The sequence below is a fragment of the Rhinolophus ferrumequinum genome, chromosome 4, assembly GCF_004115265.2.
Source record: "Rhinolophus ferrumequinum isolate MPI-CBG mRhiFer1 chromosome 4, mRhiFer1_v1.p, whole genome shotgun sequence".
Lineage (NCBI taxonomy): Eukaryota > Metazoa > Chordata > Mammalia > Chiroptera > Rhinolophidae > Rhinolophus > Rhinolophus ferrumequinum.
The window spans coordinates 97,195,355-97,222,640 of NC_046287.1; the positions used below are offsets into that span (position 1 = coordinate 97,195,355).

The window sequence follows — 27,286 nt, forward strand, 5'->3', positions numbered from 1 at the left end:
GGGAAGACATGCTCAAGTCACCCTGTATTCCCAACACTCTTGCTGAAAGCCTTGCAGTCATCCTTGAGCCATACTTCTCACTCACTACCCCAGTCCACTACATGGTGTTACTGAGTGTCCCTTCTACATTCTCCTCAAGCCCATTTCAGTTTTTCCTTCTCCATGGCCACTAACCTAGTTCGAGCCACCATCAGCTTTTGCTCAGGAGCTGGAATAACTTTTCAACTGGTCTCCCTAAATCCATACTTTATCCCATACATCACAGTCAGAATATTAACCTTTTAACAGTGAGAAATATTTTCTACATATCAAAAATATATTTCTCTCAGCCATAAAAAAATTAAATCTTACCATTTGTGACAACATGGATGAACCTAGAATGTATTGTGCTAAGTGAAATAGTCAGAGAAAGACAAAACCATATAATCTCACTTATGTGTGGAATCCAAAGAACAAAATTAAAAAAAAAAACAAAAAACAGAGACAGACTCATAGATGCAGAGAACAAACTGATGGTTGACAGATGGGAGAGGAGTTGGGTGACAAAGGGAAAACGATTATAGGTACAAACTGGTAGTTACAAAATAGTCATGGGGATGTAAAGTACAGCATAGGGAATATAATCAATAATATGATAATAACTGTATAGTGCCAGGTGGGTACCAGACTAACTCGGGGGATCGCTTCATAAATGATATAAATGTCTAACCACTACACTGTACAACTGAAACTAATATAAAATAATATCAAATGCATATTAATATATGGATTTGATATTAAAAATAATATCAAATGCAGCAACTGGAAAAAAAGTAATGCATATGCATTTCGGAAAATGGAGAAAACATCTAGAAAAATGTAAAAAAAATGTTATCCATGTTTTAACCTTAGAGGTAACTGCAGTTGTTTTTCTATGTTTATGTGTTTTTTCTTTTTGTTATTACATAGTTGGTATCACATTGTTTATAAAATTTTATATATTGCCTTTCATTTATCATTGTATTAAAGACATTGTTACATATTAAAAAAAACAATATTTCTACTAAGATAGAAAGAATGACAAAATTATCAATCATATACCTACATTCTTACTTTAAGAAGTAAAATATTTCTAATACTTCTGTGATCCCATTCCTTATTCCAGTGGTAAGCACCATCTGAATTTTGTGCTTATTATTTCTTCATTTTTCTTTGTAGCTTTACTACATTATGTATATATCTATGATAATGTACTGCTTAGTTTTACATAATTTGGAATTTTATTATAAATGTAGATTTAATTCTTCTGAAACTTATATTTGCTACTTTACATTATGCCTGTTAAGTTTATCATCTGTGTTCTTAAATTTCTATTGCAGAACAGTATTCTAGATGATGAAAATGCCATAAGTTATGTACCCATTTTCCTGTTGACCATCACTTTGGTTCTTTCTAGAATCCCATCCTCTCCCTTTGTTGCCATTTACAAATAGTGCTGTTATAAACCTGCCTATTCTTAACATCTGGTACATAAGTGTAGGTTATGTCTAGGAACTGAATTGCTGGGTCACAAGTTATGTTCACCTACAGCATAATTGTTTTCCAAAGTGATCACACTAAACAGGCACTCCTACCCACATGTGAAGAGGACCTGTGACTCCACACCATGTCAACCCTGGGCACTGTCAATTGTTCTATTTTTGCCCAAATGGCGAGAGTAAACTCGTATCCTCAAGTGGCTTTTCTTAGCACTCCCTAATTAATACTGAGGCCATTTTGTAGGGCTTACTGCATGTCCTCTGCCCATTCAAAGCACTTGAAAAACATTCCAAGATGGTACATTTTATGGACTGTGTTTTTTTAATCACAATAATAAAGTAAACAAAAAATACATATCCTTTTTTTCAGTTACACGTATTGAAAATATCTACTTCCAGCCTGTAACTTTTCACTATTTTTTAAGATTTTTTTGTTTTGTTTGGATGAACACAAGATTTAGATTTTAATATAGTTGAATTTATTAGTCTTTTGTTTTATGGTTTATGTCTTTTGTATTGTATATATAAGACGGTTTGAGCAAGTCTAAAAAGGAACTATCAGAAAGACATGCTTTCACATTATCTCTAAAAATTTAGATCGTTACTTCTCACGTTATCAAACTATTTTTGCATGCAGTTTGAGACAGAGATCCACGTTTCATCTTTACCTTATGGATGATCAATGGCTCCAGCACCATTTTAAAAAAAAACAAAACAGTCCATTCTCCGTCCACAGATTTACAGCACTATTCAGCTTAGGTTCACGAGTCCGTAAGTGTGTGGAGACTGCTTTTGGGTTCTGGGTTCTGTTCCATCGTTCTATTTGTCCATTCCCACACCACTGTTACACTGTCATAATTTTTACAGGCTTGTTTGAACACTAATCCTGACTGGGCAAGTCCACCAAATTGCTGCTGTTCTTCAAAACTTCCATGGCTAGTCTTGGGCCATTGCTCTCCCATAAAAATCATACAATCAGCTTGTTAGGTTCAAGCAAACAAACGAAATTACATTACATTAAATGTATGGGTTAACTGGAGAAAAATTGATATATTAAATTTTCCTATCTATACATATGGTTCAGTTCTTCATTTATTTAAGATTTTGAAAATAATGATAATTCACTTTTTTTCAGATTCTTTTTTAGTAGATACCTCGTGTTTTCGTTGCCATAATGGTATCTTTAAAATTTTTTTCAGTTTGTCTCCGGTAAACACGAAAGCAATTTTTAAGTAATGATTATTTATCTAGAAAAGGTGCCAACCTCTCATGAATTTTAATAATTTACCTGTAGAAACTTTTGACTTTCTCAGGGAGCAACAAATCACCTGCAAATAATGACAGTTTTGTTTCTTCCTTTCCAATGCTTATATCTTGTTTTCCTTATCTCACTACCCTGATGAATGTTGCATTGAAGAAACCCAGTGAGTATCCTGGTCTTATTCTTAATTTTTATGGGAATAAAATTTCCATAGACTTAATGATGCATTGATGAATGAAGAAATGCAGAAGTGTCTAAGTAGGAAAAATAGAGTATTTGTGCAAATCTAAATAAACTCTCAGACATAAAAAAGAATGGCAAGCCATAAAAGAATGTCTTTCTTCTCTAAATGTAACCATGAGTCTTCTAAAGAACCCTTAAAACAGTTTACACAAAGAGCTAAATGGCTACTGACCATAAAGGGGGGATAATAGCAGTAAAGTGATAAATGCTTATATTATCTCAAAAGGAACTAGGACAAGGATCTGGACTTATTTAATGAAACCATCCTTTTTAATTGATTACTGATAGTTAATTCAGAACTTGGTTGCCACTGTTAACTCATCTTTGTATATTTAATTATTAACACAGACGAAACGTAGATGGTAAGGAAGTCTGACTTCTCTTCTAAAACAAGGCATGACTAAATCATTATGAGGCTAAAGAAAGGTAGGGGCAAGCAACTCAGCCAAGCTGAAGTTTTGCAGCATTAGGAAGCATCCCAGTTCCTCCTAATTTTGATTTTCCTGTGACTTCACTACTTACTGGTAGTGTTGTAACTACATGGAGTTTAAATCATAGTCACTTTATTTATTATTTGTTTATTTATATTCCCCATCCCCCACCCCCTCATCTTTGGCAACCATCAGCTTCTTCTTTACAGCTATGGGTCTGTTTCTGTTTTGTTTATTCATTTGCTTTGTTTTCTTAGATTGCACATATAAGTGAACTCATAAGTTTTTCTCTGTGTAATACCCTCACTTAGTGTAATACCCTCTAGAACCATCTATGCTGTCAAAAATGTCAAGATTTCAGTCTTTTTTATTGCTGAATATTCCATTGTATATATATATGACACCTCTGCTTTACCCATTCATCTATTGTTGGACACCTAGGTTGCTTCCCTATCTTGGCTATGACTAGCAATGCTGCAATGAACATAGGGGTGCATATATCTTTTTTAATTAGTGTCTTTATATTCTTTGGATAAATACCCAGAAGTGAAATTGCTGGATCATATGGCAGCTCTATTTTTAATTTTTTTGAATATTAAAAAATCATATTGTTTTCCATAGTGGCTGCACCAATTTACCATGCCACCAACAGTGTATGAAGGTTCTCTTTTCTCCACATCCACACCAGAACTTGTTATTTGTTGATTTATTGAAGATAGCCATTCTGACAGGAGTGAGGTGGAATCTCATTGTGGTTTTAATTTGCATTTCCCTGATGACGAGTGATGTTGAGTATTTTTTATATGTCTGTTGGCCATCTGTATGTCCTCTTCAGAGAAATGTCTATTCAGGTCCTCTGCCCATTTCTTAATTGGATTGCTTATTTTTTTGGTGTTAAGTTGTATGAGTTCCTTATATATTTTGGATATTAACTCCTTATTGGATGTATCATTTGCGAATATCTTCTCCCATTCAGTAGGTTGCCTTTTCGTTTTCTCAACAATTTCCTTTGCTGTGCAAAAACTTCTTAGTTTGATGTAGTCCCATTTGTTTATTTTTCCTTTTGTTACCTTTACCCAAGAAGTCACATCCAAAAAGATATTTCTAAGAGCAAGGTCAAAGAGTACTGCCTAAGTTTTCTTCTAAGAGTTTTATGGTTTCAGGTCTTACATTTAGGTCTTTAATGCATTTTGAGTTTATTTTGGCATATGGTGCAAGAAAGTGGTCCAACTTCATTTTTTTTTTTTTTTTTTTTATGTATCTGTCTAGTTTTCCCAACACCACTTATTGAAAATACTGTCTTTGGTCCATTGTATAGCTTTGCCTCCTTTCTAGTGAATTAATTGACCACATAAGTGAGGATTTATTTCTTAGCTCTCTATACTATAGCACTGATCTATTTTTATGTTTTTATGCCACTATTACACTAGTTGATTACTGTAGCTTTGTAGTGTAGTTTGAAATCAGAGAGCATGATACCTCCCACTCTGTTCTTTCTCAACATTTCTTTGGCTATTTCTTTGGTGGTTCCATATGAATTTTAGGATTAGCTGATCTAATTCTGAGACTGTCATTGATATTTTAATAGGGATTGCATTGAATGTGTATATTGCTTTAGGTAGTAAGGACATTTTAACAATATTAATCCTTCCAATCCATGAGCAAGGCATATCCTTCCATTTATTTGTATCATCTTCAGTTTCTTTTCTTCAACGTCTTATAGTTTTCACAGTACAGATCTTTCACCATTTTAGTTCAATTTATTCCTAGGTATTTTATGCTTTTTGAAGCAACTGTAAATGGGAGTCTTAATTTCTTAATTTCTCTTTCTAATTGTTCATTATTGGTGTCTAGAAACACAACAGATTTCTGTACATTGATTCTGTAACCTGCAACTTCAATGAAGTCTTTTATTAGTTCTAACAGATTTTTGGTGGAATCTTTAGGGTTATCTATATATAGTATCATGCCATCTTCAAATAATATGAGTTCTACTTCTTCCTCACTGATTTAGATGCCTTTTCGTTCTTGTCTAATTGCGTGGCTAGGATTTCCAATACTATGTTGATTAATAGTGGTGAGAGGGGGTATCCTTGTCTTGTTCCTGACCTTAGAGGAAAATCTTTCAGTTTTTCACCACTGAATATGACATTAGCTGTGGGTTTGTCACCCACAGCCTTAATTTGTTGACATTCATTCCTTCTACACCCACTCTGTTGAGAGTTTTTATCATAAAAGAATGTTGGATTTTGTAAAATGCTTTTTCTGCATCTACTGAGATGATCATATGGTTTTACCCTTATTTTCTTTATGTGCTGCATCTCATTCCTTGATTTACATATTTTGAACCATCCTTTCATCCCTGGGATGAATTCCACTTAGTCATGGTGTATAATCCTTTAAATATATCGTTAAATCAGATTTGCTAACATTTTGTTGAGAATTTTTGCATCTATGTTCATCAAGGATATTGGCCTGTAATTTGTTTGTTTTTTTTTTTTTGGTAATTTCTTTGTCTGGTTTTGGTACCAAGGTAATGCTGGTTTCATAGAATGAATTGAGAAGCATTTTTTTTCTCTTCACTTTTTTGAAATAGCTTAAGAAGGACAGGTATTAATTTTTCTTTGAATGTTTGGTAGGATTCACCTGTGAAGCCATCTGGTCCTGGACTTTTATTTGTTGAAGTCTAGTTCCTTTAGGTGTAGAGTTAGACTGTTTATTCAGGACGTTTCCTGTTTTTTGAGGGAGGCCTGGGAACTTCCCTCTTAGAATTACTTTTGCTGCATCACATAAATTTTGAAAAGTTGTGTTTTCATTTTTCATTTGTTTCAAGATAATTTTTTTTATTTCTTCTTTGATCCATTGTTATCTTTAGTAGCATGTTGTTTAGTTTCCATACTTGTATTTATCTTTTTTTCTGGTTTTATTCTTGTAGTTGATTTCTAGTTTCACGCCACCGTGGTTAGAAAAGATGTCAATAGGATTTCAATCTTCTTGAGTTTACTGAGACTTGTTTTGTGGCCTAATATGTGCCCTGTGCCAGAGAATGTTCTATGTGCATTTGAAATGTTCTGTAAACTAGAAAAGCTATTAAAATCTAGGCAATTGTTATTATGATTTATTCCACTGATGAATAGATTATTCTGATTACTACAAATTTTCACTAATACAGATAATCCAGAGCTGAATAGCATAAAGCATTAGAACAGTAAATTACATATAAGATCATAAATAGGTATGGAGTATGATTAGCACTATACATCTGGAGCATGTGCTTAAGCTCCTAAGACAATCATAAACTGCTGGTTAAGAGTATAGTGAAGATAACATACCCTGTTACTTCATGTGCCTGGTAAATATGAACTATTCCCATGCATGTCTGAGTCTTAGGAACTGAACATCTAGTGGACACATACTTGACTGATTAACTTAACCTCTTAGCACAAAATGTGCTGGTATCCAATATCGTAACAAAGGAAAGCACATTTGCTTGGCATTTTACAGTTTACAGAGCACTTTCAAACTAGCTCTCCTTTGGTTAGACTGGCTAAGTTAAAAGGATAAAAGCCTGGACCTACTGGTAACCACCACACCATCTAGTCAGGGCAGCGTGCTCGAGAACAAAACAAATTCAGAGAAAAGAGCTGAAAAATGGAAAGAGAAACATTTCTAACAATACTGTGTAAGAGCCAGCTAGATTCAACTTACCTGAAACCAGATATACGCCTGTACCTTTCAGTTATGAGACTCAATAAACTCCCTTTTTTGCTTAAGCCAATATAAGTTGGGTTTCTATCACTTGCAACTGAGAGAGTCCTGAGGAATATGAAGGAGTCAGTCACATTGCTAACTGCACCAGCCAGTATTCTTTTGACCACACTCAGCTTGCTTACAGGAACCTTGGAGCACCGAAAAAAGCTTGGCTTTAGAGGTTGGTTTTGAATCCCAACACAATCAGTTACTATCTACATGATCTTGGACAAGACATATAATGTGTATGAGCCGCAATATGAGCCCCAAATATGGGGGGATATTGTAGAATTTATAGGCTGTTTTGAGAGTTAAAGCTGAGATTTGTTTGCAAAGCAGTTAGAGTCTGGCACCTAGTATTCAATAAATGAGAACGATACTCCTGCCCTCTATCCTGACAGGACACTAAATAAGATAAGATATGCAAAACATCTATTATAAGTCCTGATACAAATAAGGTACTCAATAAGTATTCATTCTCTTTGCAATGAAAATGATTATGATTGATAATCACATTCATTTTATATTGCTAACCACTTTTCTCATCACAGAAAAAGGGGTGGCCGGATGGCTCAGTTGGTTAGAGCATGAGCGCTGAACAGCAGGGTTGCTGGTTCGATTCCCACATGGGCCAGTGAGCTGCGCCCTCCACAACTAGATTGAAGACAACGAGCTGCCATTGAGCTTCCGAAGGGGCGGTCGGATGGCTCAGATGGTTAGAGCGAGAGCTCTCAACAACAGGGTTGCCAGTTCAATTCCTGCATGGGATGGTGGGCTGCGCCCCCTGCAACCAAAGATTGAGAACAGCAACTGGACTTGGAGCTGAGCTGCGCCGTCCACAACTAGACTGAAGGACAACGACTTGGAGATGATGGGCCCTGGAGAAACACTCTGTTCCCCAATAAAAGTTAAAAAAAAAATAAAAGAAGAAGAATACTGACTAATGCCAATGATTTTTACCCCCACTTTCCGAGGAATCCAGAAAAACACTGCTGGTAGGAGGAAAATAAGCACATGTAAATGGACAGTTGGAGACATTATGTGAGCCAGGCAATTTCTAGCATTTGCCCCAGGTGAAACCACCATGTAAAGGTAAGGATTCCAAGTTCTGCAAGGGGGAAGGTGATCACAGCCTACTCACTGACGGGTACACTAGCAGAACCGTTCAATGGCACATAACAGGATCAAAATGCTAGACTCACAGTGTTTGGAACATATGGTAAGCCGTAAAATTTTTCCTGTGTTTCCTTGAGAATGTCTGTGGTTGACCTCCTGAGGGGATGCTTCCCATGGTAGATTTGATCCAAAGTGGCATAAAAGACCTAGACAGACGAAAACATCTATTTAGTTTGGGTAGTCCATCCTTGCATCTAAGATGTGGCTGACCAAAGATGTTATAAGTGTACCAGAATCATAGTTTTAAATCACAGTTAAAAACATTCACAAATATAGATGTATATGGCTTGAGATGTGCTTTGTTTAACATTTAAGACCATGTCAATGATGAAAAGGAAAGTTCTCAAACTTTCCCAATTAAAGATATTAAAAAATCTTGAGTCGTTGGGCTTATCATGGTGAACGTATCTTTAAATGTTGAATAATTATGGTATACTCCTGAAACTAACACTATATTTTATGATAGCTATGTTTTTAATAAAAATCTTAAGAAAAAAAGAATCGAACCTTATCTGTAATGTACTCTTTACACACAATGTAAAAAGTTAAATTTGTGGCTACAAAACTGGAATTTTGCCTCTCTCTCTATAGGCAGTAAATATAGTTGGAAATATGAAAAATAAAGTTATAACTTGTGACTCCCTCCCCCCATGACCTAACAAATCCTGCTTGATTTCTTCCTGGAATCCTGTATATCTTAAATGAGAGAAATGAAGGGGTCAGAATCCTAGTTTTGTAATGAGAGGTGAAAGAACATAGATAGGTGGGGTGAGGTGGAGAAAGGAATAGCAGTCTAGTATCTGGTGAGGACAGATGTTACAAAGAATTCTGGTGCAGCTGTTGGAGAGTCTGGAGCTAGGGCGAAGTCAGTCCCCACACCTGGTGTCAGGAGGTACAAAGGAAACAGCTGCCGCACAGAGGCCATTCCGGCTGAAGAAGGTGACCAGGAGAGAAGGATCATTCACCTCTGGATAGAAGGGACTGGCCATTGAAACATAAAAGCAGCAGAATAAAGCATTAGAAAAAGTTTGAACATGAAATCTGCTGCTTATAGAGTTCTAAACATGAATTTTGCATAAAATCTAAAGTAAAGATAAAGTGTTTTTTGACTTGAATATTAGCATTGTTTAGAGTTCACCTGGAGCCAGAAAGTAGAAAATGCTTTATTTTAAAGGAAAAATTCTGATGTGCAATTATGTTTCTGATATGCATCTTTCTGATTCAAAAATGGAATTTGTAGAGAATGTGCAGCTGTTGACTTGAAAGAAGTGAGGATTAGTTTGGATAAAAGAAAAAATTTAAATGACCTCTAGCTTCTGGCTTCATCTAGATATAGAATTATGGTTCTAAATTATAAAGTCAAGTTTAAACCTTCCCTAGAAAAATATAGACATTTCCTAAGTATAAATGTTGCTTTACTCTAACTGGTAATCTAAACATATAGCTAAATACAGCTCTCTCAATTCTATATTCTATAATGAGTAACAATACATAAAGATAATCAGAGGACTCAAAATTACTCATCCATGTTTTGTCTATATTCTAACAGAAAAAATTATTAGGAATTGAAACTCAGATTCTAACCTCAACTGAGGCTGTTTTCTTTGTCCCAATCTATAGACAAACAATAATTCAAGAGTTTCATTCTTTCAATTGTGCCTTTCACAAAAGAAAGGCATAAGCATGGAATGACTTCTTTAATTATAAAAACAGAGCAAAATAAATTAAACGTGCATGCATTTCACACTCATTTGCTGATAAACCAAACAATTCTAAAACGATGAGCCTATTTGCCCACCCAGGAAGTCATGCATGCCTGGCACCAAGATCCTTAGAGCCACAGAAAACGAAAAGCCTATTTTTAAAACAATGCACGACAAACAAAAATTCACAATTTTAAAAATACTGTTTATAACCGCTTAGAAATCTGAAATAGTTCCTTTCCACCCGTTTGTCTCCTCCGTACAAGGGGACTTTTGTATAATATGAAAGCTGGCAAAAGTGGCTCCTCTGGCCAGAGTTCCCCTTTCTCCCTCTCCCTCTGGACTCTTCTCTCCTCCCCTCTTCTCTGTCTTTCTCTTCCCCCCTTTCTTCCTCTTCCCTTCACTCCCTCTCTCTCAGGGAGTTTATTATTTTTAGAGGATGGGAGGAGTGGAAGCTTAGTTTTCCATTTTAAAAGAAAATCATTGGAACAATTGATCAAAAAGAAAGCCCTTTTAAGCTACACTTCCGCTAGAGTTATCAACAAATCAAAAGACTCTTGCCACATAATACTAATTTTTTCAAATAATTCTGAAATCCTTTTTTAATTACATTGATATGAAGAGACACTAAATAATGTAAATCAAATGTAAGTTCATGGTTTTGTCTATAGTAGGCATTTCTTCACTGAAATATGTATTTTAAGGTACAACAAAAACAAAGCTCATTCATTACTTTCTAGGGACTAAATTTTACAAAACTACAAAGCAATTAAAGACTGGCTAACTTTTAAATAGGTAACTGGATCATTATACAGTGACTATTTTGAGATGCCCGAGATGAAAGATGGATGTTTAGACTACGTTTATGTAACTCTCAAGATCTGATGAAGATTAAGAATTCCATAAACAATCTCAGTAATTACAAATAACATAAACATCTAGTATCATGTAGACCTGACATCCAGATGGATCACAAAATCTTTCTAGTCTCCATATGTACACCGGGAAAGTTGGTTTTGAATATTATAAGAAACTAACAGTCATTACTCTTTAAATTTCAATCTGAAAACCCAAATTTAAAAAAAGAAACAAAGTGAATAACAATATAAAGTTGGTTGCTGAAATGTATGATTTAGAAGTCATGTAACTTTTCCAAGCTTTGATTTTTCCAGACTGAAATTAGAAAATGTCCTTAACATCTGCTTCATAAGGACAGTGTGAGGATTGAATGAGTCAATTTTGGTCAAGTTCTTTGAACTCAGATGAAAGATGTTTTAGAAGCATAATTATTATAATAAATGTGTAGCATTGGCAAGAATTTAAAGTTATGTATTTATTTTGAAGAATTACTCTGGAAAACTTCAGAACAAAGGTACGTATGTACATACCTGAAGTTGCATATCAGCTGCGGCACAAATCTTTTTAGATTCACAAAGACGAGACACCATATTTTTGGGCATTGACTTGAAAAACAAAAATAATATATATGTGAGTAAATTGCTTAATAAGTCATTGTATGTTACTTATGAGGCAGAAAAGTTAAAAATAACATCAAATAAAAAATAATAGAATTTCATTGTGGTTTAAAATAACAACTTTGAAATATTTTAGTAGAAAAGGTAACAAAGGATGAAGACATTCCATTTAATTTCAAAAAGTAGAAATTGTCAAATAGGGGTTTGCACATGAAAATACAGGATTGTAGGGAACTAAGATGTTGGCATTATTCTTTAAAAATCTACTTAAAACTTTAGTAAAAGTTCATACTTTTTCTGTTCCTTGGTTACCAGTGAAAGCCCATTGGAGTGCTCTGTTGACCCTTACTTGTACATCATAAATGGCGGTAAGAATAAAAGATTAAAATGTCAAGAACTAAATAATTCATGGTGCCAGCCAGTGTTAGAGCTGAATTGGTACCTAACACATTACCTATGATAATGAATTGCATCCTTTTATTTTCCCATCTGAAAGAACTACAGAGCTTGGAGAGTCAGTGTAAGGTCCCTGCATGACATACGGCTTCCTTTCTGAGAACAAGCAGGCCTCATCCCATACCGTCACATCTTCTCTGAGAAACAAACTAATAATGGAGTTGAAGAAGTACTTCAGACCATCTTGGTCTGCTTTAAAATCATTAACACTGATATTTATTGAAGAAAACAACCACTTTATAGAACTCCAGTTATAATCTAATCTAACCTAAAAGTCCCTCTAAAGAGAAATACATTATATAAAGACCTATGGCAGGGTACTCAGCAGTAGTTACATAAATTAGCCACCAATGAATGATAGTGTGAGCTGTCCGCTGGAAGGGGAACTAAGCACTAATTATCCATCCATCCGTCCGTCCATCCATCCATCCATCATCTCCCTACAGCCTAGAACAATGCCTGGCACACAGCAGACAGTCAATAAATATCTGCAGAAGGAAGGAATACAAGAATGATCATTAAAAAATGACTCCTTAAGTGAAAGATTACAGTAGTACATGAGGAAGGCTCAGACAACAAAACTTTCTCAGACAACAAAGTCTTTTCTTTTTCCATTTGGCTAGAAGAAAAACAAAACTGGCAGAAAAGGCAATTTTAAGGAGTTTAAGACATGAACAGAAGGAAGTTGTATCATGTAAGTTCTGGTACGGTAAAGGGCCTGGGGTTCTGACCCCGGGGGCATCCATCTGTATAAAACAAAATTTCCTAAAACAGCATTTTAAAAAGGAAAGATTTAGTTAAGTCATACATGCCAACAGCTTGTATCAAAATCCCTGATGAAGAAACAGCATATGCAAAGGGCCGATGGCAAGACATGAAAGAAAGCAGGGTTCCAGCCAGGCTGGAAAGGCAGGCAGGAGGCGGGCCGTGAGAAGCCGAGAGGCCTAGCCAAGCAAGGAGGCTGGTCTGCAGCCTTGGACTCGACCTCTGTGGTCGGTGACTGGGGAGTTTTAAGCAAAGAAGTCACATGGTCAGATTTGTGTTTTAAAAAGACATTGAATAGGAAGAAGGAAGCAGTGGATTAGGAGGAAGCAGTTAGGAGGTTACAGTTAGTGGACCAGTGACACGTGTCATCAGTAACTTAAGTAACTGCCAGAGTGGTGGGGGCAGGGGCGGCATTCGAGAAGGCTGGAGCTGAGCAGGAGGTGAGACAGAGGCAGTGGACATACAGCAGTTAACTGTTTCCAGAAGGGTGAGTGATGAGTGCAGCGAGGGCAAAGGCAGTAGCTGCAGTGGGAAGGAGGACCGAGAAGTTTTTGTTTAAGGTTGGTAAATGCTTAAGCAGGCTTAAGAAATGCAGACGGTACTGATCCATAGAAGGGCCAAAAAGCGGAGGTGCAGAAAAGAAGAGAGACAATGAGGGCACAGGGTTCCTGAGAAGGCAGAAAGAGAAGCTGAGCAGATACAGGAGAGGAAGTTGTTGGGAGGGGGTTGGATTCAGAAGCTTAAGGTGCCAGAGCAAGTTGCGGGGAAGGCCCACGGAGAGTGACCCACTGAGAAGCGGAGCCCGTGATTCCCATGTGGCCTGGGGTCCGACAGAACTGAGCTGCCTCCCTGTGCAGACATGGGGGGAACGGAAGGTGGGTGAGGAGGAGCGTCAAGTCAGCAGTGGGAGAGGGAGGCAGCAGGAAGGCTAACTGCACGGTGGGTGCCCCTGAGACGTGGGGTTGGACAAACAAGCAGACAAGGCCCCAGGGGTGGTCGGGCATCTTTGAAAGGTTCACTAATTGTGCTCTGAAGACAATGATGTAGAAATGCCAAGTACTGGATCTAAGAGCCAAACCCAATACATCCTTTCATTCGGAAGTAGCTTGTTTATCTAGAGGTCAATACCTCAGAGATCCAAACCCACACAGGAAAGGCAAAAAACATTAAAGGGACAAACTTAATGAGGCTTAATCATTCCTTATCATGTTTACAATAAAACAAAAGTTGTAAAGAAAAACATGTAAAGTGTAAGAACAAGAAAAAATTGAGAACAGTACATCAAAAAATATGTATTGAAAAATAAACCCTAGTTACATAAAAAGTGAACATGGAGGAAATGAGCACTCCCGCTGGTGAAGGTTACATGGCACCTCTATTATTTTTTGCAACTTTCTGTGAATCTATACTTATTTTTCTTTTTTTTTTTATTAGTTTCGGGTGTACAAAGCAATGTAATAGACACTTACACCCCTCACAAAGTGATATACTTATTTCAAAATACAAAAATAAATTCCAAAAATACCTACCAAAATTATGTATTCAAGCCTACTCACTATACACACTGTACTGAATACAAAGGTTTACCAAAACTATGAGGAAACACAAATAGAGGGTAAATACAATCCTAATAGACTAGTTTAAAGGAAAGAATCATTAGTCCATCAAATCACAAATGAAATAATATTTGTATATTATGTGTAGTCTAAATAGAAAAACAGATATTCTTTTCCTTTTTTAATCTAGTTTGGTTGTTAGTCAACTGGCATTAATAAATGCAGTTCAGCTCTTGGAATGGAGTTAGATATTCATTCCCTTAGAAAGCACTTCCTCCTTTTTTTAAATTAAAAGACCAACAACAAAAAATAAAACAAAAACTTCCATACCATATAAACTGATTTTCTTTTTAAGTTATACATAATTAAATAAACAATATTTGAAAGGTTAAATCTTAAACATCAAATTAGAAAAATATTTCCTGGTGAAGATTTCCTTCTGTAAATATTATTTTACCAACCAGAGCCATGATAAGCAATATTGAAATAATTCAGTTTTTGCTGTCATTCCAAAATTAGTTATATCAACAGAGTAACATAGATGTTTCACAGTATTGTCTTTTAAAGTCAAGACTCTCACATCTGATATACTGAAGAAATAGAATGAATACATTCAAGCTGACAGGTGATGAGCAACTATACATAAAGGAAAGTGCATTTAAAACACCTGAACCCTCAAACAATATTATAACTATTTTCCATTATATTAAAATGAAACTTTACCAAAGTCCATGACATTAGAAATAATAACAACTCTTTCACCATATAATCAACTGCATGTTTTACCAGTTTCTACTTCAGTGTCCATAACTTCCAAGGTAGAAAATAACGCCCTTCCACTGATCCCCAATCTAGCACAATGACATGGAATTCTCACAGCTCTCCTTAGGATCTGGACACTGCCATATCTATTAAAGATTAAAAGGAATCCCACTAGCATACTTAGAATGCTGTAAGTCAAGAATGAATGTTAGACTCGCTGATTATGATAAAGAAGGACTACATAAGAAATGGAGCGACTGGAAACCTCTTTGGGCCTTCCAGCCGTTTCCAGCATCCGTAACTTCTGCCTGCTGAAGTGCCAGGTTCACATCATCCCATAAATCCAGAAATAACTATTCCTTCCAGGAACGCTTCTTAGACCCATTCGAGGAGAACTGAGAGCATGATCTGCCTTAAACCAACACCTGCTTGAATCTGAAACTCCCACTGTTATGTTACAATGGAGTGTAAGGGGAAAAGTTTAGGTTTTGGAACCAGACAAAACTAACATTGAGTCCTATGCCACTTACAGCAGAGTGGCATAATGTGGCAATTTACTGAACTTCTCTTAGCCACATTTTCCTCATTCGCAAAATGTCAAGATTATCTTTTCACAAAATCAGGTGAGAAGTGAACAAGATAACGTATTTAAAAAACATATTATGGCAGGTTTAACACAACAGTAGATGCTGAATGAATGGCAGAGAGTATTACAATTATCTGATACAGTAATCATTGACTGAGACAAGCTTTATTTACATTTTACTGTTTTCTCTACATATTCTGTGAATATGGTCTGTTTTAGATTTATAAATTCTTAGGAGACAAGAATTATAACTCAACAGTTCTCTTTCTGTAGAACCTAACAGGTTCTTAATAAGGAAATGTACTTTCATGGTTTCCTGTTTATATTTCTTTTCATTTATAAAATAGCCAAATATGCTTAATGAAACACATGTGCTTCTTCAAATTACCCAGACTGTTCGAGGGATACCTTTCCCAACATGGTGATTATTTTAAGGATTTTAGAAGACAATGAAATCAACTAAAGTGCTAGCAATCTATCTTCCATATTTCAGTATCTGCCACAAAATTTGGTCAGCAACTCACGTTTTGAAAATATTTTCCTCTCACTTGAAGTAGAATTGGTTATCAAACAATGAGTCAGTACTTCATCTGCGGGGTCCAATTCATAGTTAGAAAAGATTGGTACCAATTAGAAAATGTTACCCTTCTGATGATACTTTAATCAAACATATGGCATCCTATAGATGTTGATAGGTCAACTTTGATAGTTTCTGAACAGAAGTCTGCTGTGATTTCTCTCTATTCCTGTGTCTTTTTTTCTCTGACTGCTTTCTCTTTATTTTGGTTTCCAGTAGCTTGACTACAATGTATCTAGTTGTGTCCTTTTTGTTATTTATCCTGCTTGGGGTTCTCTAAACTTCTTGCATCTCTGGCTTGATTTTCATTATTTTGGCAAATTCTCAGCCATTATCCATTCTCAGCCATTAAAATATTTTTCCTGCTTTGTGATGTCTCTCTTCTCCTTTGTGGAACTCCATTTGCCTGTATGTTACACTATTTGATATTGTCTCAAAGTTCCTGGATGCTCTATTTTGTCCCACCCCACCCACTCTTTTGCCCCCCTTTGTATTTCAGTTTGGATAGTATCTACTAACCTATCTTAAGTTTACTGAGCTGTGAACTTAAGTTTCCTCAGCTGTGTCAAGTGTGCTGACAAGCCCCTCAAAGGAATTCTTCATATATTATAACATAACAATTGAGTGTTTCTCACAGGTTCCATCTCTCCTCCACATCTGTTCATACATGTTGCCCACATTTTCCATGACATCCTTTAACAGTTATTTAAACCCCTGCTTGATAGTTACTTTAAAGTTATTTTAGTTACTAGTTATTTTTAAGACTCTGGGTCTGAGTCTGTTGATTTATTTATCTTTGAGCAGGGTGGCAGGATTTTGTGCTGTTCCTGCAGCAGCAGCCAATCACCTGCCATAGCCCTACAACACTGAGAAGGGCTCTGTGCTGTCTCCCAGTCTGCTCCCATTATTTCTTCTGAGCACCCGGTGAAGGCCGATGGGACAGAGTCTACAGGTGAATGCAAACTCCCCCTTTGTCAGGGCCCTCAGCTATTCCAGACTGATAAGCCAGCCCACCCTTGGCCTCCAACAATTTGTTAAAATGTTATCTGATTTATCTTTACCCGTTTGTACGGCAGGCAGCCCTTTCACCCATGCTTTGCCACAAGTGAGTCAGTCTGTACCTCCTTGGATTCAAGTGACTTGATAGCCCTGAGACCTCAACTCTCTTATGAGCTCAAGAAAAGTTAGGATTTTTCTCTTTTTCCTGTAGTTAACTTGGGAGCAGCACTCCTTCCAGTGTTCCACATGCCCAACAGTTCAGACTTTTCATCAGTAATACCATTCAGGCTTTTAGCTTCCAAAGGGGAAAAAAAAAGGTGGGAAAGCTTTGTAAAGGGTGAAGAACTCCATTGTCAGAAATCAGACATCATTAAAGATTATTATGAAGAAACTTGCAATGCATCAGCATGTATGATAGACGGTTTACTTTAATGCTGTGAAACAGGCATCTATGAGTGTCAGTTAGTGGGTTGTAGGCAAATGACAGTTCACTCAACAAATATTTATTGACTGCCAATTATGTGACAGGCACAGTTGATATATCAGTGACCAAAATAGATAAAAATCTCAATTCTCAAGGAATTTATATTCTAGGAGACCTTTTTCCCTTTCTAAAAATACCATTGGAAAAGAAAGCATTTTTCATTATTTCAGTTCCTGTAGGCTTAAGGAATAAACAAACAGAGATTTAAAGCATCATCTCCTGTAGGCTGATCAAAAGGATCAAACTGTACTACTTACAATGCTGGTTATATATGCAATCTTTACTCATTTTAAATTCATCTGTGAGATTTTCTACATCTTATGTTTAAATAATAGCAGGTAGTCCACAAATAGTTAATAAGCATAATTCACATTCATATACTTCCAAAAGAAATGAAATGGTAAAATACATTATCTCAATGTATGCTAAAAGCACCAACCAATTACTCATCCATTCATTCAATAAATCATTAGTATAAGGTACCATTCTAGGTACCAGGGGAAGAAGAAAGACAAAACACCATCTCCTGCCCTCAAAAGAACTACAATTCTGACACCTGCTTCCCATGGGGAAGTTTGTGAGGCACGTTGTAGTTGTGTAGCTTCAGGTTTGCAGATGTGGTTTTAATTTATTTATGTTCCCCTCAAAATTCAATACTGCAGTTGAGTCATACTGCCACTTGATGGTAAAAGTAACCTTTTGCCAATTTTATTTTATTAATAGTCCAGTTTCTCCTAAAAAAGGATTAGTAGTGGCAATATAAATTGCAGTCAATATTAACATTCAATACCTGTATTTAGTATGTCATTAGTCTATAATTAATAGATGAGGATGTTGGGGATGGGGACATGAAAGTGGGGAAATGAAATGAGGTCAGACTTGAGGTTAGGCACATAAACATATGTGTCTGACGGTTTCATTCAATTGGCACAGTTGGGCCCTAATGTAACTCTAGCCAGAGAGGGAAACTCTATGATGAGCCTCATTCAAATTGCTGTGTGTACCTTAGATCCTTCGCACTCTTGCCTGAATTTCTTTGATAAAAATGCCTGCAATCTGTCTCTATAGAAGCCTGCTAGGCTTTGGAGTATGAAGTAGCCCTGGTTTGATGCTGGCTGACTCCTGCCTACTGAGTGGAGACCCTGAGTGAGACACAGCAACAAAAGCAGGTCGGGCCTGTCAGGGAGGCCCACTTGGCTTAGCTTTGTGAAGCATCCCACTGTGTGCATGGCACCCTACTAAGCAAAAACAAATCCTTCTTGATCTTGCTACCAGGAATGAGAAAGGAATGCATGTTGAAATTAATAATCCAAGGGAAAGTATCCCAAATACCACAAAAGAGGTACAGATAGAGCAATGGAGGAATTTAGAAGACAGCAACTATTTAAAGTGTCTGAAAGGCCATTACCCTAACAATAAGTTGTGCCTCTTGTATTATTGCAGTGGTGGCATTTCTATTTCAAAGATTCACTCTCGCTATAAAATGCAGAAACACATTTTGGGATCCCCCCCAATAAATAGGAAAATGGTGGAATTGTTATTTCTACAACTGGGACATAATATGCCAATAATTAACTATGGTGGCTTAATTTGACCTAATTTATTTTAATAATTCAATATAATATTTTCCACAATTATCTTTGCTTTTTATTTAAAAACAAATATGCTTGTGCTCATTTCTGGAGAATTACCATCTGGCTTTGTATGACGACAACATGACAATTCAGCCTGTCTAACAGTAAGTGCCAAGTTCCCTATAAATGTCCACGCCCTGACCTAAGTCTCAGAGTACAGCAGTAGGCTACACCCCCGAGGTTCTGCTCTGTATCGATTTATAGTTTTTAGTGATTCGTTCATCCTATAGCCAGTGATGCACCTGATGGTTTAAATTTAAATTTCTGGACTTTAAATTTACTGTGAGGTTCAGTCACCCCAAATAGACTGTGAGGTTCAGTCAGCCATCGTGGAACCAAAGGTCTCCATAAAGCACATTAGGGAGTGGACGCCCCCATCCTTCTCTGTGCACCCAAAGCACAGAGCTATGCTTGAGTACAATCCCAGCACTCATTCATTTTTTTAAAAACGTTAGAACATAATTATGGCCAAAGAGGGAAAACAAAAGACTATAAAATTGACCCTTTCTTCTGCTAAGAAGGTAAAGTCTGGTTTCCTGCTTAGAAAAACTATGAATAATAAGAACAATAATTACCCAACTATATGAAGCCCAAAGCAAGTAGAGGCCCCAGCATCAGCAGGATCTGGGCGCTTCTGGCAAATACGAGATCTTGGGCTGAATCCACATGCACCGAATCTGAATCTCCGTGTTAGCCAGACCCCAGGTGATTTTATGCACATTAAAGTTTGAGACGCTCTGACTTAGAAAAACACAACCATCACGACGACTTAAAAACAAAGGTGGGCAAAATGAAAGCACTCTAATTTTACAGGCAGGAGAACTATCCACAGGAAGGCAGTGACTTGTGAAAAAGGGAGGGCTGTGTCTGAGGACAGGCCGCTTGCATTGTCTATTCCCACTCATTTGCTTTCGGACAGCAGGCAAGCCTCTCGGCATCGTGTTTTCGCAATTGTAAAATGAGGATTGAAAACTGCCGCAAAAAAGTAACTCGTATGAAGCTTCAATACCGTGACAGTTATTCAATCAACTTGTGAAAAGTATTAACTAACTGGAAGAAACTCCAGTCCCTGCCTCTAAGACGTGTGCCTGTAAATGCTGTCACAGCGGGGGTGACCACACATGCAGGGGGGCCTGACAGTCTCAGGTTAGGACGGCTGTCTTGATGTGATTAATAACAGCACCCCCTTCCTTCTGAAAAGGGTTGTGGCTTGGACAATAGCTTATGTCATCGCCCTCCTCACAACTAACCTTCTAAAGGGCTTCCTATGAGGCTCAGCAAGGGAAGGAAGTTGTTGACTGTATTCTTGGGATAAACACAAGCTGCACTGTTTGCTGACCACACAAAGGAACAAAAATACTAAAATAATACTAGCTTTTCAATTATATTGAGAAAGCACAACATTTTTGGAAGATTTCAGAAATATCATCAAAAAATGCAAATGCTTTAGCAAACTTGGCATGACTTAGATTCTCTGAATGTTTCCCTATGAGCTTAATGTGTAGGAATGTAACCTCATAAATTTGCCAGATACTTTCTATCACTTTGCAATCTCACCAGTCTAATTTCAATAAAGTTTTGTTAAAACTTTTGGCATCAAATTCTTACACAGCCAAGTCATTCTGATAAAATCTCGTTTTATTTATGACCATTTAGAAAACGAATTATGGTAGAAGCTGCATAAATATTAAAAGTTAAGACAGTTTCTGGTACAAATCCTTGTTCTGGTAATAATTCAACTCTTCCTGAGTAAAGAACTCCTACCATCGCAATCCCTTGGGAACATGTTGGATCTAACGTTATAAACTGGCTGAGACATGGCCATCTAAACAGAAAAGGCTCAGAGGCAGAAAGCCAGGCCTAGAGCTGTCCAGGCTACAAGTCAGCTGTGCAGCTTGGTCCCATCCTACCCCACGCACTCATTCTCGGCACGTGTCTATCACAGGAAAACAACAGGGTCAGCATGTCTCTTCTACTCTGTTTTGCCAGTAAATAGTAATCCAGATGGCACATAATCAATAGTGATAAAAACGCTGTTTGGGGCCAAAGAGACAAAATCTCAGATCTAAATCCATAGGAAATAACATTATGTTTCACTTACTTGACTTCGAGTGTTGTTTTCTCACAAACGAAGATGATTTGAGATGAAAGAACCCTTAGAATTCTACAAACTCATCAACGGCTCAAAGAAACAGACAGAAGTTATTCTGAGTTTTACAGGGTTTAACACTGATCATTTTAATGTGTGAAAGAGGTCTAACTTGCATTTTTTTCTTTAAAAAATTCCAATAATCTCATGTTACAGTTTGCAAACATTATTAAACATGACCAACAAGAATTTTTGAGTAAGTATGGAAGTATTAATTTTTAATTTCTAAAATTGTAATTTTATATGAGAGCAGAGATGTCTCAGACAAGTTCAGTAACTGATCTGAGGTCACCTGAATGTGGAGCCGAAGCCAGACACGTCTCTGCCTCCTCGCTCAACGCTCTTGTCTAGACATAATTGAGAAGTATTAAAGCTGAAAGTAAGAAAAGTTTCAAAACAACTTAAACCTGCCACAACTAATCTAGTTCTAGTTGCACTATAATTTTTATCTCCAATCCTTATTCGTATCTCCTGAAGGAGAATGACAGGAGAAGATTTATTACACGTCTGTGTGCCTCCTTGGAAATAGATCTTAAGCAATGTTAGCCGCAGGCTGACTTTCACAAACTAAAGCTACAAACTAAATCTGATAATGACGCAGCACAGAACAGTTCTAAAATGAAAGCACTAGAATTTTACTGTTCTAAAAATAACACTTACAATGGAAATGGGTCTGTTATTTTGTGAGACATACAGTATAACAAGTATAAACCATTTCCTACCATGGCAAAGAATTTTTAACTAGCAAAAACCGAAAAAATAAAACACCTGGAATGTTGTAATATTGGTTTTAGCAACTCTGATAGAACTTTAAGGAAATTCTGATGTGAAATCAATAGATCTACTAATACATCACTCATAGAAACTAGTAGATCACCTCTCATGCTACTGTTATGTGATCTCTGGCAAATTACTTAACCTGTCTATTAATAACTTAGTTTCTATAAAGTGTGGATAACTATGCACTTACTTCATACATTCCTAGATAAAACTAAATCAGATAAAACATAAAATGATAAATGTTAATTTATAGTTTTATTATTTGAGAAATATTTTGTGAGAATGGTAACTAGAGCAACAAACATTTTAGTGTGGTGGCTAGTGGACAAAATTACACAAAAAGGTAGGTTTGCTCAAAAATATAATAACTATAATTGGTGATTAGTAATGTGGCTCGGGTTGCAAAATTATCAAAAAAACAGACTTTGAGACAAAGCATGGTGAAAATTAAGAGGATAACACGTTCATCAGGAAGATATAACTACTATATATGTTTATGCGTCTAATAAAATACTTTCAAAATATATAGAGCAAAAATGGATAGAATGATTTATAAGGCAGTGAACATACAGTCGACCCTTGAACATGGGGTTAGGGGCACCGACCCCTGCACAGTTGAAAATCCATGTATAACTTTTGACTCCGCAAAAACTTAACTAATAGCTTACTGTTGACTGAAAGTCCTACCAATAACATAAACATATTTTGTATGTTATATGTATTATATACTATATTCTTACAACAAACTAAGCTAGAGAAAAGAAAATATTATTAAGAAAATCATAAGGATGAGAAAATACATTTACAGTATTACACGTATTTATTGAAAACAATCTGGGTATAAATAAACCCACGTAGTTCAAACCCGTGTTGTTCAAGGGTCATCTGTACTTGACCATTATGATATCATCATAATGGATACACATCATTGTACATTTGTCCAGACTCATAGGACGTACACCACCAACAGTGAACTGTAGTGTAAACCAGGGACTGTGGGTGATTCTGATGTGCCACTGTAGATTCACCAGTCGTAACAAATGCACCACTCTGGGGGTGGGGGGTGTTGGCAATGGGGGAAGTTATGCATGTGTAGGGGCTAGGGCTATTATGGGAAATCTCTGTATCTTTTCAGTTGTTCTGTGAACCTAAAACTGCTCTAAAGAAGTTCTAATAATTTTACAAAATAGATAGGACTAAGGACCCAACATCCTGGAGGGAGAGCCCCACTTCTCAATTATTGCTAGGTCAAAAAATTTGGTTATATTTCAAAAATCTAAACTACACAATTAAAAGGTTGACTTAACAGGCTTATATGAACACTCAGAACCAACAATCACAAAATGGACAATGTACTCAAGCACAAACAGAACATTTCCAAAAAACTGATGACACACTAAACCATTAAATAAATATCACCAACATGCAGAAAATCAATACTGCTTAGACTAATTAGATATAATTATAAAAAGATAATTCCCCTACAAAGGTTTAAAAATTTTAAACTACACTTCTAACAACTCTTTGGTCAAAGAGGAAATTATAAGGGATATTAGCAACATTAGAAATATTTTGTATTAAAAACCATGGTATGCAGCCAAAGCACTGCATCACACAATTTAAAATTATAGCATGAAAATTTAAATGCGTATGTTAGACAGGACTGAAACTTAATTAGCTTAGAAACTGAGAAGAAAAAAATAAACAAACAAGGAGGAAGGAGAGAATAATAATAAAAACAGAAACTAATAAACTGAAACAAAATAGAGAGAATAAACAAAGTTAGCATTAGTTCTTTGAAAATACTATAAAGATAGACAAACTTCTGCCAAGATTAATAGAGAAAAAAAACGAGAGAATGGTATTAGGAACGAAAAGGACATAACTACACATTTAGCAGGATTTGAGGGATAAAAGAATGCCATAAATAACTTTATGCCAATAAACTTGAAAACTTGGATTAAGAGGGTAAATTTCTAGAAAATTATAACTTAGCAAAGCTTACTTAAGAAGAAAAGACAGTCCGAAAACTCCTATGACTATTAAAGAATCAGTCATTTAAAAAATCTTCCCACAGAGAAAATAATAGACCCTGAATGGTTTTATAGATGAATTCTGACATAGTTTCAAGCAACAGATTATTACAATTTTATAAAAATGCTTGTATGGAACAAAAAAAGGAGCATTCAACAACTCATTTTTTGAAAGGGTATATACTTAACACCAACACCAGCAAAGAACAAGAAGACAAAGAAAAATCACAAGCCAAACTCATAAACACAGATGCAAAATCCTCTATACACAAAATAGTAGCAAACTGAAGCCAGCACTGTATTTAAAAATGAGAAGTTAGAACCAAAGTTAATTTATTCTAGAATGCAAAGGTGGCTTAACATTTAACATTAACATTCACTACATTAAGAGATTAAAGGAAAAGAACAACCCAATCACCCGAAAAGATGCAGGAAAAAAACTGATAAAATACAATACCCATTGATTAAACAAAAACTTAGCAAACGAAAAATAGGAAGGAATTTCCTTTTCCTGATATCTCTACCATAACTACAACAAACATCTTTCTTTATGATAAAACATTAGAAACATTTCCTTTAAAAAACAGGATAAAGACAAATAATGCCCATGTTACAGCTCCTATTCAAAAACTGTACTGGAGATTCTAGTAGGTCGAGTAGGGCAAGAAAAAGAAATAAAAAGAATATATAAATTGAAAAGGAAAAATGAAACTGTCATTTACAGTAAAAATAACTGTCTGGTTATTTAAAAATAACTGTCATGTTAAAAATTCTATAGCCAAAGTTATTAGAACTAATAAGAACATTTATCAAGGTTGCTGAAAATAAGATCTATATATGAAGTAGGACAATTAAGTTCGCGAACTTATCCTAGAAAAAGCGCTGCATATTTGATTGCTGAATATTACTATGGTCACCTTCGACGTACTCCCCTTGGGAAGCTATGCATCAACACCAACGCCTATTCCACCCTTCAAAGCGATTTTGGAACTCTTTTTCTGGAATGGCCATCAGAGCTGTCATATTACCCTTGATGTCCTGAATGTCATCAAAATGTCTTCCTTTCAATATTTCCTTTATCGTCGGGTAAAGAAAGAAGTCATTGGGGGCCAGATCAGGTGAGTAGAGAGGATGTTCCAATACAGTTATTTGTTTACTAGCTAAAACCTCCCTTACAGACAGTAAGACAGCAGCTGTGTGAGCTGCTGCATTGTTGTGATGCAAGAGCCACGAATTGCTGGCGAAAAGTTCAGGTTGTCTAACTTTTTCACACAGCCTTTTCAGCACTTGCAAATAGTAAACTTGGTTAACTGTCCCGTTGGTACAAATCCATAATGAATAATCCCTCTGATATCAAAAAAGGTTAGCAACATCGGTGCAACAAGTTCGTGAACTTAATTGTCAGTCCTCGTACAAAAAAGGATAAATTGCACTTTGAAACATAAGCAACAAATAATTAGAAAATATAATTTTTAAAAATATACTATTTACAATATTATCCAAAAGGTAGGGCATTTAGAGCTAAGTCTAAGAAAAGTTGAGCAAGATCCTTAGGAGGAAAATTTTAAAACTTTATTAAAAGACTTTTTAAAAGACGTTACAAAATGAAGAGATACTGAAAATAAGACCTAGCGGGACAATCAGCTCTTATGCGTCTTTTGGACCAAAAATTAATACAAGACCCAGTCTTATTTTACTATAATATATTTTACTATAATATAAGGCCATGTCTTATATAATACCATATTACATTAATTTTTGCTCCAAAAGACGCATGAGAGCTGATGGTCCAGCTAGGTGTTATTTTTGGGGAAACAGGGTTTGTTATATTCATGGATTGAGAGAATCAATATTCAGAGATATCAATTCTCCCCATATTGATCTACAGATTTAATGTAATCCCAACCAAACTCTAATCAGAGCTTCTCAAACAAAACAAAACAAGCAAAAACAACCAGATATGTTGGTTCTAAAATGTATATGGAAGAACACAAAAGCTGAAGAATTGACAGGAAATTTTTGAAGAACAAATAAAGGAAAGCTTGGTAAAGCTACAGTAATAAAGACAGACGGTATTAGTATAATATCAGGACAGACAACTTAAACAACAAAATAAGAGAAATCCCATGTGAACAGATTATTGCATATCATGGGTACTTGGTATATGACAGATCACTGGAAAAAGAATAAATGGTGCTGGGACAATTAGTTACCCATTGGGAGGAAGGAAATTGGATTTCCACCTTAGACCAAACACGAAGAGAATTTCCAACCAGATTAAAGACCTAAACATAAAGAAAAAACATTAAAACTTTTAGAAGAAAACAGAAGAATATCTTTATGATATTCTTTATGATATGAATATCATTAGGGAAACAAAAGTAAATAAGATATAAAAAGCATTCACTATAAAGAAAAGACTGTTAAATTCAACAAAATGAAAATGAAGGACTTAAATCCATCAACAGAAAAACATAAAGAAAGCAAAAAGACAAGCCATAAACTGAAAGAAGACAAATGCCTAACAAAGGGTTATTATTCCAACATATCAAGAATGCTGAGAAATCAGTAAAAAAAAGATAAACCACCAAATAGGAAAATGAACATAAGACAAACAGGCATTTGACAGAAGAGAAAACAAAAACCAAACAATAAAAACGTAGGATATTCAACTTTAAAAGGAATCAGGGAATGCTGATGCCAATTAAGGCCACAGTAATGTTCCATGTCATAACCACAAAACTGGCAAAATTAAAACTTCTGACAATATCAAATGCTGATGGGAACCATTTCTGAAGAGAGTGCAAGAAAGTACAAATATTTTGGAAAACAACTTGGCATTTCCTCATAAATTTCGAGACGTGCATACCTTACAAACCCAGCAATTCCAGTCTTGTACATAAATGTAAGGTGAAAAGTATAACTATGTTCACAGCAGAATTGTGGGAA

At 35.9% G+C, this 27,286-nt stretch overlaps 1 protein-coding gene across 1 annotated transcript in view; it reads right to left on the reverse strand.

Moving 5' to 3' along the window:
- Positions 1-27,286, reverse strand: part of MIPEP (mitochondrial intermediate peptidase) — a 174,702-nt gene that overhangs the window by 64,111 nt on the left and 83,305 nt on the right. The window contains exons 15-16 of the mRNA XM_033105122.1: positions 11,470-11,544; positions 8,405-8,524 (exon numbers count right to left, since the gene is read on the reverse strand). Of these exons, the coding sequence (XP_032961013.1) occupies positions 8,405-8,524; positions 11,470-11,544 (195 nt within the window). The remainder of the gene's footprint in view (positions 1-8,404; positions 8,525-11,469; positions 11,545-27,286) is intronic.